The 14,551-nt window shown below is 40.5% G+C and overlaps 1 protein-coding gene across 1 annotated transcript; it reads left to right on the top strand.

Annotated features, from left to right (window-relative positions):
* Window positions 1-617: 617 nt before the first annotated feature.
* On the top strand, window positions 618-14,324 carry LOC136971671 (paramyosin-like). Its single transcript, XM_067266141.1, has 16 exons — window positions 618-932; window positions 2,587-2,643; window positions 4,912-4,998; window positions 5,086-5,252; window positions 5,328-5,406; window positions 7,410-7,655; window positions 7,754-7,950; window positions 8,026-8,158; window positions 8,463-8,679; window positions 8,757-8,997; window positions 11,829-12,024; window positions 12,115-12,243; window positions 12,319-12,483; window positions 12,554-12,760; window positions 12,838-13,038; window positions 13,605-14,324. The coding sequence occupies exons 1-16, from the start codon at window positions 822-824 to the stop codon at window positions 13,797-13,799; spliced, it is 2,628 nt and encodes an 875-aa protein (XP_067122242.1). The 5' UTR covers window positions 618-821; the 3' UTR covers window positions 13,800-14,324.
* Window positions 14,325-14,551: the final 227 nt, after the last annotated feature.

Consider the following 14,551-nt stretch of genomic DNA (forward strand, 5'->3'; position numbering starts at 1 on the left):
AGAATCACCCTTTTATTGACGTTGCAACGAAAGTCCAATTCAACTGCAAGTGCCGCAGAGTTGAATCGGGTTTTTGTGTTGGACGAAAGACGATTGTCTATTGGTTAATTTAATAACTTCAGGATGATCTTATCGACAGTTCGCCAGCCCGATCCACTTGTTCGACGGGCAAAAATTTTGATATTAAGAGGGCTTAACGCCCTTTGCAACACGAAATGGTCTATCGTGGCTACTAAACCCGCTTAGAACAACAAGGCGGAGATGATTTAGCCGTCGAAACACGCAGAAAGTTTCCAAAAACTAGAGATGACTAATGTAGAATCGCGTGCTTGTGTTTCTCTATCTTCGGGATGAAGATCCGATGGTCCAAGATTGCGCCATTGACACAATGGGAGGATGCACCTCTGACTCATCCCTCCAATCGAACAACAACAGGTAGCGAGTGCACGGGATGTCAGACGGAGAGGCTCCCTCCAACGACCAGAAAACTCAGAGGGGGGAGTATTAAGGCGGAGCATGCGCACCAGCCTCTCTGACCGTATTCAGACTTAGTTATAACCTGGTAGGAAATGCCGATTTCTAAAAAAGGAAACCGGGTTGTGACTAACAAGTAATCCGAGATCCGGAGCGACTGACGGGCTAAGGTGAGAATTTAAGGCATGAGACCCGTGGCTCAAGCCGTAGTCTGCTTCGTGCCTGCAGCTTAGCAGCCTCCACCAGTTGATCGCCATCTCGGACGCACGTGCCCGATCAAGCAGAGGTTGATCTCGTGTTCACTCGTGGGAATACCGAGATTACACGTCTGACCGCCCCGGTTCAACATGACCACTACAAAGAGTGCCAAGTACTTCTATAGATCCACCGGTGGGGGTGGTGGAGGAGACATTTCTATCGAATATGGCACCGATCTCGGTGCACTCACCCGGCTGGAGGTAAGGGTCCTTCTTCTTGTTTTTTCCTTTCTTCCCCCTCCCTCTGCCGGCCTACTTCCGGTCCGGGTCGCGACCTTGTAAATCGCCGTTTCCGCTTTATAAGTTTGTTTGTAAGTTCTAAATTTATAAAATTCGACACAAAGGGGTCGTTCATGGAACGGACAAGCTCGATTGTCGCGTTAAAGATTCATAATGAACCTTTTCATTTCAACACACGTCAACTTTAAGCAGGGAAACTGTCGAAAATGATGGAAGAAGACGGGCGACGAGGAAAATAAATGCTTTGATTCGCGTGTTATCGAAGAGAGTGCCCAGAAAATATATTTTAATCGTGTTAATATTTAGAAAATCCGAGTTAGGAGGAACGTCCATTGGGTGCAATATATATATAAACATGGATTTAAAAACGGAGCGTGACTCATTTACGGAAAGTTTAGCTCCCTCTCCTAACTTATCGTTCGTTCGCCTACGCTCCATTCTTGCCAAAACTTATTCTAACCCGGTAATTTAGAATTTACCCATTTAATTCGGGGGTTGGACTACGAATTTACGTTCGATCTTACGTAAAAGAACGTGGATATTTCGGTAAACGAGAACGTGAATAACATTTATATAAAGCGGAAACGGCGGTGTATTCTCGTTTCCGCTTTTCTACATCGACTAACCGGAAGTAAACGTCAAATTCGGGTGGTGGGAGGTAAACAGAGCGGAGCGAGAAGAGCCGTAAGGGAGGACGAGTAAGAAGCGGCACGCTTACGACCCAGATCGCCGCTGGCAACGATGTATCGAAGAAGACTATTGGCTGGCACAGGGCCTGTAGCCTATAAACCATCCGATGACGTCACTTCCACCATCGGACAGTTTTGGTAACGCCCGAGACATCGACTAAATTTGGGTTTTGCTGGGTTTTTTTTCCTCCTCCCGTCGACTCGCTCAGGAATGCGGTGTCGGATGGTCATCGCCGCCAGAACAAATTCTTGAAACCCCTTCGTTATTAGAGTTAATTTCCAATAAAACAAGAAATTACATGAAGAATTTCCATGTCGAAACCAATCGTGGCGATGATAGACGCCACAATCCTTGCTACTAAATAAATTAATCAAGGGACAACAGGGCTTATGGTAGATGAAATGAGGAAATCGTGGCACGTATGAGGGTGTAAAAGTAGAAAAGTCAGCAGTTAAGGGACTTTAGAAGATTAGATTTCTGAAGTTCCTATTGTGCCACGATTTTGGAAGTGACAGAAAATATGGAATTTCTATGCAATTCGAGAAGCGGAAGAATAAATGGCACACAAAGAATTTTCAGAAACGATGGTTATAATATGAACGGAACCATGGAAATAATGGAATAATTAAACCCGCAAACCGTGAAAAATTTGCATAATTGTGCCATACGGTAAAACCTGTGTAAGCCGGACGAACATTTTGTTGTCGTTTAAAGCAAGTTTCCATTTTGAACAGGTTTTACTGCATACGACGAGCCTATAAAAATCTTAAAATTACGGCAATTTGAGCATTAAAATTCGTAAGAATTTCACCTGAAGTACCCATTGTTTCTTAATACGTGAAATTTATACTTGTAAACATTATAAGGAACCATTTTTCTTTGTATGGATGTAAAATATAATGTTTTTATTAATTTTTTTTTCTAGGATAAAATCCGGCTGCTTCAGGACGATCTAGAAACGGAGCGAGAGATGAGGCAGAGGGTAAGTCATACCTTTGCAGGATGCCACCAGCCAACGAGGGCGGATGCTATTTTTGGCATCAGCATCCGAGAAATGGGTCACCCACCATACGTGGAGAATAGCGCGCTAGAATTTCTAGGAAAGTTGGAGCAAACCACCGAGTTTTGAATTTTTTTTCTTCTTTTTTTGGTCCTCTAGAAAAATAAATCCCTCTGCCAGGAACATTCTCTAGAAAATAGATACCCTCTTTGTTTCTGTGGTAATTCTATAAGGAATATTGTGTCCAGGCGCCCGAAAAATCTATTCAAAATAAACATTCCCCCCCTCTGGTAATTATGTAAACCTATCGACTTCCGTTTGGTCCTCGACTAGAATGAGGAATTCCAAACAGGGAGGAAGTATTCGTCTTTACTCTCTCTCGTTTCCTAAATGTATTATTTTTGGATCTTTCTTTGAAAATCGTCTGCCAGTCATGTCTTTTTATAATATTTTACTTTCTCTTCTCCTTGACGTTTAAAATATCTCATCTAACCTGGCACATCTGTCGGTGCCCCTGAGATTAAAGCGGCTTAACGTAAAGGAACACTGGGAGCTTTGGTAATTAGCCTCGTTTCTTAAAGGGGGATCGAGTTGCGGGGGTTAGAACACGCTCTTTAACACTTAAATCATCCGTTCTCGTGTCCGGGAGACTAAAGGGGGAAAGGGGTAGAAAATGGGCAGCGACAATTACAATTTGCTTCGATTTTGGCAGCTCGCTTAAAAACGTGACGTAACAATCGGCTCCCGTCCGTCTGTCCTCCCTTCAAACTGGATGTTTACGTAACAGAAGCAGCTTTCCCGTCGTTTAGGACACGGATTTTTGGTATTTTCGACGTTAAATCGACATATTTGAGGTGTGGACAACGAGCCAAAATCGGTTTATTTTGATTTCGCATTCCTTCCCTAACGAAATGAAAATTTAGAATGTGTTCTAAAAACATCGTTCGGTAAAGAATTTCCCTATTTCCCTATTCCGCCCTCATTCCCCCCCCAGACGTGACGGGAAAATATTTGAAATTCTTCCCCTCCGAAGTGGAAAGTCGAAGACTTTTCCCACTCAAAAACCCAAATGGATGATGGTCTGGGATGGAGAATATAATTTTGCCCGGGTCTAAATTTAGATGCCGATCGTCGGTTGCCAAAAATAGTCAGACACGTCTTGAAAATGAAACTGGGAAAACATTTGCTACTTTTTACCTTATACCGTACTCCACGATCGCATTTCATCTTCTTCCATCCCTCCTTTCCAATTGGTTCCTCCTTTCTTTCGTACGTGGGTGCTGTTACTTTTCTTCATTGAAAGAAGGGGAAAAAAAACATCGCAGTACTAACGACAAAACTTCGACTGGTGGCGGAACTCTTAAACATTTTACACGACTTTGTTAATATACGGTAGCCTTTGTTAGTGATTTTATAAAGGGAACTGTTGGACGTGGGTGCGGGTAATTTCATACCTCGTTAATTAGTAGGGTACACAATTAAGTTATAAATAGAAATTATTTAAGTAAATGGGAGCCAACTTTCTAAAAAAATAAGTGAATTTATTCCCTCCAACATTTTCTATCCTTAAACACTATCTACAAATATATTTTACTTGAATAGTTAATTACCCCCGCTTTACGACCGCTCGACTTACAACTTCTCCCTTTTACGATCGATATAAAATTCTATTGTATTTGTGTTAAATGCTGTGTTTAATTATAGTATAATGGAATTTTTCATCCACTGTTTATTTACGGTTTTGTACGGTTCAAAATTTATTTCCGATTTACGACGGCTCGCTTAACGACTAACTCGTTAGGTCGTAAAAGCGAGGGAGGGTCCACTGTAAATGTTATTGTTATGGTAGGAAATAATGTACGACTATGGCCTATTATATGCACAATTTTTTTATATTATCCGCTCCGAGAATGATGTTAAAGTGGGAATTAAGGTTTGGTTTGGTTTATTTGGTTACGTGTGGGTGATCTACCGAAGGGGTTTTCCTCCTGATGGTCTTTCTACAGGAAACTGGCCCCTATTTAGGTGTTACAAACGTGAATAAAACTCGGAAAACACCACGCGAACCCACTACTAGTGTTGGTTTATTTCTGTGTTTCGCTTGTTTTTGTCCGTGGTTCTTTTGTCAAAATACGTCTCAACATGGAGTAGGACCACCGTGACGGATACAAATCCAATTTTTATGTACTTAACTCTTACTAAACATATATAATTTGCATCAATATTCGCATAATGCATCTTCTCCTACAGATCGAACGAGAAAAATCCGACCTTCTGATCCAATTGATGCAGGTGACGGAGCGGTTGGAGGAAGCGGAAGGAAGCAGCGAGAGTCAGGTATAAAAAAAAAGACTGTTTGCATAGAATTCTGCAGCATTTCCGCATAAAAAAAAGTCAGGATTAAACATTTATGGTAAATTCTAGGCGGAGTTGAATAAAAAAAGGGACGTGGAGTTAGCCAAATTGAGAAAATTGTTAGAGGACGTCCACCTGGAGAGTGAAGAAACGGCCCATCATTTAAGAAAAAAGCACCAAGAGAGCATCGTCGACTTCCAGGAGCAAGTGGAGCAATTAAACAAGCACAAGACAAAGTACGAAATCAAAATTAATTGCGGAAAGGAGAGATTTTCGTGTCGGCATGTCTAAACTTCGTTGTGGCATTTCAGATTAGACAGAGAGAAGCAGAAATTGCAGGCCGAAGTTTACGAGCTGTTGGCTCAAGTCGAAAATGCCAATAAAGAAAAGGTAAGGCACCCTTTACATTTCGGTTTTCTCCGGAACTGTTTACACGAAGTCTAATAATTATTATTATTGTTGGCACTCGGTGGCCCCATTACGCTCTAAACAGACCATCCCGTGGCATATATTATTCATTTAGGCGGCGATGTAGGAGCTTCAGACACTCAGAAGAGTTCCAAAACAAACCCAGAATGCGTTCCAAATATATAAAACAATTCATCCAAATTTAAAAATAGGAAAACGTCCGAAATCATTGCAATGGACTCCTGTTTTTATAACCCAATTCAATCGCGAAGCTTTCAAATTAAGATTAGGTAACAGAGGGAAGAAGGGCATAGCGTACCACAAGTACGGTAGGGTAACAAATGATTAATGAAGCAACGGAACAAGAAAAAAAAAAGATACGCCGTAAGATTTTAAATTATAATTTAGAATCAAATATGCCATTTTTCCACAGAAAAAAAGAAATTGGCTCGTGCTGCAGAGATCAAACAATTGGAAAAGTTGGCCAAAATCTCGTAAGCGTTTACAATGAAGAAAGAACACTCAAAAACAAACACGAGAACAAAAAATGCGGTAAAACAAAACAGAAACAAAGTAGAGAATGTTGCCATTTCGTCACTCGATTCCATTGCAAAATATTTTTCAAGAGCTCTTCTTTCTTTTCTAAGAAACAAGATCCCAATTGTTTGCAAAGGAGGTTTATTCTGCAAAATGCAATTTATTCTCCCTCTAAAAAAAAAAATTAAGTATACTTCTCGACAAATGTTACTATCCGCCATTACAGATGGATCCAACTTAATTGGGAGTGAAGATAGTCACGTGATGGGGTGGCGTAGTCACGCTCCAGTTTCCGCGAATGCGACCGAAGGAGCGAAAGTAAAGCTGAGAAATTTCTAAAAATACCCGATCGAAAACGTAACTAAAAATATCGCCATACCGCAATACTTAAAGTAAATAAATTACATTTTGCTTCGGCAAAATTAAACTTTCGCTTTGATCATGTTTATTCGCGAAATTCGAAAACAAAGTTTAATATGCCGAGCGCAATAACAACTTTTATTAAGCTTTAACGTTAATATTTATACATTATTTTACGTGTTCTTGTCTAAGTATTCATAATAAAGCGTACGAATGGAATTAAAATGGGAGCAGATCTACGGGGTTAATGGATGAACTACTATAATACAAAATAACAGAAATGTTTTTAAAACCCGTACATATATTAATAATTTGCCATTCATAGATAACGGTCACTAAATACACAGACCCTAATTATATACAGTACGTATATAATATACAAGAACATTGGAGACAGAAAGATCCATCCACAGACGAGAACACACGTAGAAAGAAAAGAGGAGATAAGTGGATAGAAAAAGATAGAAAGATTCGTAGGAATGTAAACAATGTACTGTGTTATTTTGTGTATGCACGCATTAGCATAAAGAAACCGACGTAAACAAACAAATAACACATACAGGTACAAGTAATACAGACACATACAAAACACTCCATTATACACATAAAACAAAACAATTACTTTACCAAATTTCCGCATAAGGGATTATTCGTCACGAGAATTTTAATTATAAAAAATTCGGTTAATGTTACCCTAGGTATACAAAATGGCGGCTCGTTTCTGACTCCAGCATACGGAAGCGATGAAACAGTGGGTACGCACGTTTTCTAAACCTAACCTATTCTAATAATTATTAGCAACTAAATTATTATTACCAATTTACCAATAGACCACAGTTTAATCTTTTTTATTCAAATTCTGTAAGATCAATCAGAGGTGTAATCAGAATATGGTAAGGGTGCACTCAAACAATTGATCAAATCTTACCTACATTCATAAATATAGAAAATCGAACATGAAAGAACGTATAGCTAATAAATTTGACAAAGAAAATGGCCAAGATTACCAAGGATTTCTGTAAACCAAACAAAATGAGCAGAGATTACCGAGATTTACGACAGAGGATTAATCAATTGTCTGTTACCAGATGGCAGCGCATAAGGTGGTGGAGAAATTGGAAATTACCGTTCACGAACTCAACATCAGAATCGAAGAACTCAACCGATCCGTCACCGAAGTCACAGCCCAAAAGTCCCGCCTTCATTCCGAAAACGTGGAACTGATCAAAGAAGTCCAAGAGTACAAATCATCCCTCGACAACGTCAACTATCTGAAGACCCAGCTAGCCACTCAACTAGAAGAAACTCGACGAAGGTTAGAAGACGAGGAAAGAGTAAGCAGCTTCCTCCCTCTTCGGGTCCAGTTTTCTTTTTTCTTTTTTTTTTTTTTGGACCAGAACACTAAAACTGATCTTTCGATTTAACGTTTTAGAAACGTTCTAGCTTGGAGCAACACGTCCACACCTTGGAAGTTGAAGTAGAGTCCCTGAAAGTCCAACTTGATGAGGAATCCGAGATACGAATGGATCTGGAGAGGCAATTGAGTAAAGCCAACGGTGATGCCGCTGCCTGGAAATCCAAGTACGAAGCAGAGTGCCAAGCTCACAACGACGAATGCGAAGAACTGAGGTAAGAGTAAGCTCGTGTTTTAATTATTTTTTTGTGAAATTTGATATTTTAAAATGCCCGAAAACATATTTCCAGACGCAAACTTGCCCAGAAAGTGGCGGAATACGAAGAACAGCTTCAAGCTTTACTGAACAAATGCAGTTCGCTGGAGAAGCAAAAGTCCAGATTGCAGAGCGAAGTCGAAGTCCTGATCATGGATTTGGAGAAGGTCAGTTCAATTTATTGATCCATCTTAAAAAAAATCCAGTAAAGAGTTGCTTAACTTTCCCCGCAACATTTGCTGGCGCCATCTGTTATCATATTTTTATTAAATTTGTCCCTGGTGCCAAATGCGCTGGCCACGGTCTTGCTCATACTTGACTAATTGATGACGTGGTATAATCATAAGGCTATTTGTACGTATTATTCAACAGGCATTTCCATGTTAGCTTGTTAAATTCCATGGAAATGGCGAGGATAATACTTAATTTTCGTAGGGATTTCACTAAAAATGGTGTATACTTTTGTTGCAGGCCACCACACACGCGCAGAATATGGAAAAACGCTGCGCTCAATTGGAGAAGATGAACATAGACTTGAAGAACAAAGTGGACGAGTTAGTGGCTTTGCTGGAACAAGCTCAGAGAGAAACCAGAGCCAAGATCGCGGAACTTCAGAAACTGCAACACGACTACGAGAAATTAAGGGACAACAGGGACGCATTGGCTCGGGAGAACAAAAAGTTGCAAGGTAACACAAACCCCAAATCTTACTCCAGGATCTGGTTTATCCGGTCGTCGGATAACCCTTTCCGTTACTTTTGACAGACGACCTGAACGACGCCAAGGGTCAGCTCAGCGATGCTCAGAGGAGGATCCACGAGATGGACATCGAGATCAAGAGATTAGAAAACGAGAGAGAAGAACTGATGGCGGCTTATAGAGAGGCGGAAGCCATGAGGAAGCAGGAAGAGGCCAAGGCTCAACGTCTGGCAGCCGAATTGGCTCAAGTTCGCCACGAGTACGAGAAGAGACTGGCTGCCAAGGAGGAGGAGTTGGAATCTCTACGGTAAGTATTTTACTACCTATCCAGTCAATGAGATTGTAACAGGAAGTGAGGGAAATACCCCTTGAATGAACCTCCACGTCGATAAAGAATTTACCAAGTTCAAACTGCTCGTTTCTCTGCAAACGTCAACAAACTCGAGAGCAATCTCTCGTCTTTTCCAAAACAATAATTATATTCAAATACACTTTATCTCCTTCATTTCGACCAATTTCTTGGACAGAAATGTACGAAGAAACGCGTTAATTTCGCTAATTTTATTGTGAAAATCAAAATAATTTGTTTCATTTCGAAAACGAAAAAGGGTCATTTAGAAAATTCTCGCCCCTCCCAAAACTCCTTTAATTTCCGAAAGATGGCAGCACGTATCTTAACCAAATATTCCAACCCTCTGAGGATCTATAAATCAACTACACAGTAGAAAGCCCTCTTTGTATGATTACAATTGAGGATTTCCCTGATATTGTGTACCTTTTCTGATTAATTTTACTTTAAATTAGTCCTCACTCGAATTATTTTCACTTTCTCTTTAACTCCAAACACAAACGTTTGCTGTTACATTAGAAACCAAATTCGGAGTTAGAATCTAAATATAAACTCTAAATTAAAAATCCAATCAGATTTTATAATTGCATTTTAGAGCCTTAGTTCTATTTTCGTGTGGTGTATTTGGTTTATTTGGTTATGGTAACGCGACACGTGGACGATTTGTCGAGGAAGGATGCCCCCCGTGAAGACTTCTATGGGAAATTGGTCCCTCTTTAGGTGCTATAAACGTGGAGAAAATCCACGAAACTCCTCTTTTTCCAGGTGAAAACCCACGATCAACTAACAGTGTTCGATAGTTTTATCCACTCGACCATTAGTGGGCACTTCAACTTTCATGTAAATGTATCGAGAGAATTCAAACTAAGTACGAACAAATCCCATCGATGACAATTAGAGAGAATCTTGTATAAATTGGTAATTAAGAACTGTCAACAGATAAAAGATTTTAATTAGAATTTCGAGCCGAAAAAAAAGCCTGTTTCGAGGGGAGAAGAAATCTGAATGGAAGCCAAACGGACTCTCCAACACCGTCTCACGTGGCCTACATTAACCAATAACGTAAACAGAAATGAAGTAACACAATGGCTACAATTCCGTCATCGTTGACAGTTGTGCAAACGTGGCACATAACACGTCTGCGAACACGTGAAGCTCCCTTTGTGTCCCTCACGTTGCGACCTTCCTTAAGACGGCATTTGGATAAACATTTCGACTCCAAAGGTGCGGGATTCGTCGAAAATGCCGACTAATCCATTTTTTCCCCCTTCTACTCCAAGAAAAAAAAAAGTGATGAGATCAGGTGTTATCCGGGATGGAGCAGGCATTCTGTCGGGCTCTTAAAATAATGCAGACCGGTTGGAAGAACAAAGCGTGGAATGCTAACCCCAGCACTTTTTATCCACCAATAGACGGAGCTGAGAGTGCCTAATCATTAAAATCCAATGGGCAGTCGATTGCATCGAGTGTCTCGAGCTAGATCCATCAGATCCTCACTCGAACATGGCACCAGGCAAACACTGGAGAAGACCTTACAGAGCAACCTACAGCGGTAATTACGACTTTGGTGGAAGCCTGTACTCGGAGGCGCTAGCGAGCGTGGGGTTGAAACCGGAAGTCGTTACTCCCGTCGACGGGAAGGAAACGTCTGCAGCGTTGCCAATTCGAGAGAACCAGACAAACGACGAAACGCTCAGAGCACAGAAAGCAAACATGACTCTGCGACGAGTTCGATCTTCCGTGGATGTAATGTGCCCAGTCGAAAGTGCAATTTGGGACCGGATGTGGACTAATAAGCGGCGTGACGTCATTTCTTTCCACGGCGAACACGTGAAACACATGGACGAGAGAAAGATGATGTTTCAAAATCCGGAAGAAGAGAAACAGAAGGTGGAAGAATTGAAAAAAGACTCTCAAGTTGTCCTACTGGAACCTAGCCTGGCAGAAACCATACACAAGCAAAATGTCTGTCGAGAGCTGGAGATAACGGAGATGCGGTTTGTTCCCCCTATACTTTTTTAAAAATTTTCCTTATAAAATTATAACCCAACGCGATAGAAATTTCTAAACCCCCCTCCTAAGGCTATATATGTAGCGAGCGACCGGGATCAGCGAGAGTTTATTTTAGTTTTTGACCTTCGTTGAACTAGGAGTTAATCGCTTCCACTGTTAAAATTTGGGTTAGTCAAACAGAACCCGTTTACAATTACTAAACGGTAGATTTAATTTTAATTAATTAATCGATACGTATTGGGTAGATTGTAATTAATGGCTTAGGTGTCGATTACTTATGTTAGTATGTAGATATCTTCCGCTATGTCTCGCTACTAAAATAGGTGTTTGAAACCTTGAACGTTCGCCAGTGCGGCGACAATCTTATCGAGGACAATATGGAACAGGTTTAACGTTTTTCTCTTCGGTGCAGTGAGAAAATTTGATGACTCTGCATCTAAGATAGAGAGTTCTCTTCACACCTTACAGCCATAACTACACAAAATGCTGCCTTGTAACTTGAAAATAGTACGGATCAAAGAGAGTAATCAGCAAAACATAAACGTCCAAGTTAAAATTTATTTTAAATCTTGCAAATACGTGAAAATTTCATTACTTTTCTTTATTATTTACTTATCCTCACTGACTTTTACGCGTATTTCTTGACGAAAAAATTAATTTATTCCTACGAAATTAAGGAAATTAAGTTTGAAATTCAGCATTTTATTATTATTATTATTATTATTTTCGAGAGGTTATTACGAGAAATTCATCTTTGTTTAATTGTCTGAATGTAGCAAACAGATGCAAATAGAAATCGAACATCTGAGCCAGAGATTGGCCGAAGCGGAATCCAAATTGAAGACCGAAATTGCAAGAATCAAGAAGAAGTTTCAAGTTCAAATCACGGAATTGGAAATGTCGCTGGATGCAGCAAACAAACAGAATTTGGATCTTCAGAAGACCATCAAGAAACAAGCTCTTCACATTACCGTAATTGATTTTCTGTCTTTCTTCCAATGCAACAGGTGTTTTCTAGGAGTTCGCTAAAGATTTCTTTTTTTTTTTCTTTCTTTACAACAGGAATTGCAAGCCCACTACGACGAAGTACATCGCCAGTTACAGCAGACCCTGGATCAATTAGGGGTATCTCAACGTCGTTGCCAAGGTCTTCAGGCTGAACTGGAGGAAATGCGCACCAGTTTGGAACAGGTGAGATTCCCGCTTCTTCGCGAACACCTTCCGTAATATTTTCACCAAATTAATGTCTAGAATGATTTTGTTTAGGCTAACAGAGCCAAGAGAGCGGCCGAGATCCAGTGCGAAGAAGCCACTTCCAGAATAAACGAGTTGAACACCATCAACATGAACTTGTTGTCAGCCAAATCCAAGTTGGAGGGCGACTTCTCTACCTTACAGGCCGATTTCGAAGAAATTCAGAAGGAATTAAGGGTAGGTCGAGGTAAATTTTCTCTCGGTACCATCGAAGGATTCCAAAAACTGATGGTGGTCTCACTCGCAGGCATCCGACGAGAGAGCCACAAGAGCAATTTCGGAGTTGAAGATCACTAAGGATGCTCTAGTCGAAGAGACAGAACGTTTAGTCAAGATCGAATCCATCAAGAAATCTCTAGAAATTGAGGTGCACAATTTGCAAGTTCGCATCGAAGAAGTAGAAGCCAACGCGTTGGCCGGTGGCAAGAGAGTCATTGCCAAATTAGAGTCCAGAGTGAGTGATCCATTCAGACTAGATCGGTCGCCGTCTTAGAAATTTTATAATCTGATTCCAAGCATCCTTTTCTGTAGATTCGAGACATAGAAATCGAATTCGAAGAAGAGAAACGTCGACATGCCGAAACGCAGAAGATCCTGAGAAAGAAAGAATTGAGGATGAGAGAATTAATCTTGCAAACCGAAGAAGATCACAAATTAATCAACATGTTGAACGATTCGGTCGATAAACTGTCGGAGAAGGTCAAGTTGTACAAACGACAGTTGGGCGAACAGGTAAGGGCGAGTTTTCTATTTGTCTTTTACTCGTAACTTGTCAATACAAAATACTTTTTGCTCCGATGAATTACCCTTTGCACGAGAACGAAAGATCCTCCAAATCTTTCCAAAAATTACAAGAGTGCAAGATAAATTCTTGAAATTTCCGTAAGAAAATGGGATTCCATCCTACTCCTCACAGTGGCGCTTTATCCTATGGGCGAAAAGGGCAATTGGCTGGATCTCCATCAAGAAGGTGTCCCAAATCAATCTTTTATATACCCATTACTATACTAAGAATATCTGGGGACCCTAGATTGCCGGTGTGGTGAAGGTGCAGTGTGCACTGGCACAGGAGCAGAGGTGGCGTTAAAAAACGAACGAGGATACCGGGGGATTCCCCCAAAATTCCCCGAACAAAAATTGAAGTCGACACTGTACACGGGTCCCCTAATTCAAATTTATCTGAGGCCCCACGAATCCGTAATGCGCCACTGACTTCTCAATGAGAATTTTGGCAGGTTAAGAGATTAGTAACCAAGAGAATTCCCGTTTTAACATGGTTTACGTATAATTTCTTGCAGGAAGGACTTAGTCAGCAGAATTTGACCCGGGTGAGAAGATACCAACGCGAATTAGAAGCCGCCGAAGAGAGGGCCGATGCGGCAGAAAGCAACCTGAATATGATCAGAGCCAAGCATAGAACCTGGGTGACCACAAGCCAAATCCCAGGAGGCGTCAGGCAGGTGTTCGTCACAGAAGAACAACAACAGTTTTAAATTCGAAAAGACAAAGTCAACGAGTGGAGGAGGAGGAAGAAGGAGAGGTGTAGGAGGAGAAGTAAACGAGATGCTTGACATCCGAAGAAATTTTCCATAAATTGGAACAAAGTTTACGTTCTATTTAAACTGCGCAGTTTATTATAGAGCCAAATTGTCGTGACGTCTGGTGATTCTATATAATATTTGTGGCTCCTTGGTCTTTTACGAAAACCTGCAGGTTTTATCCACTGTACTTTTTTTTTGCTAACAATTTAGAAAAGCAGCTTGTATGTGATTTTAATGTAACAGAGGAAAATGTAAAACATGGTCCTGCTTACAAATACGTCTTGGTTTTTATCTTTTCTGGCTTGACTGGCATAGACAAGTGACTCGCCGGGTCCAGAACGAGGGAATCTCCATAAGATTATCTTCGTTAACTTACAGACAAACGAACAGTTTTATTTAATATCCGACTCGTTCTTGTATCGGGAAGCAAAACTGTATTTTAATCATGTAAAATAAATAATGCAAAATGCAAATTAATTCGGTTGACTTTAATTATACAACCGATGCCCACAAATTCCTCATTTCGATTTTTAGACCCGCCGAATCGTGGAAATTCCATCGATTGATACCATTAGAAATGTAAAAACTACGGAATGAAAGCTGAATTAATTCTTAGGAGAGCCAAAGTTTCGGCCAAATTCCTAAAATATTTATTCAAATTAGTTCATAATGCGAAATTCACTGTCAAAGTACTAATCGAGGGG

Source organism: Centruroides vittatus, unplaced genomic scaffold (assembly GCF_030686945.1).
Source record: "Centruroides vittatus isolate TY-2023 unplaced genomic scaffold, ASM3068694v2 contig_2682, whole genome shotgun sequence".
Classification (NCBI taxonomy): Eukaryota; Metazoa; Arthropoda; class Arachnida; order Scorpiones; family Buthidae; genus Centruroides; species Centruroides vittatus.

What these genes read in the sequence shown, in the direction of transcription:
- LOC136971671 (XM_067266141.1), top strand. Translation starts at nt 822, where the DNA reads ATGACCACTACAAAGAGTGCCAAGTACTTCTATAGATCCACCGGTGGG. An exon ending in AAAATGCCAATAAAGAAAAG is followed by an intron (nt 5,407 to 7,409) that starts GTAAGGCACCCT and finishes GTCTGTTACCAG; the next exon opens with ATGGCAGCGCATAAGGTGGT. An exon ending in TTGCCAAATTAGAGTCCAGA is followed by an intron (nt 12,761 to 12,837) that starts GTGAGTGATCCA and finishes CCTTTTCTGTAG; the next exon opens with ATTCGAGACATAGAAATCGA.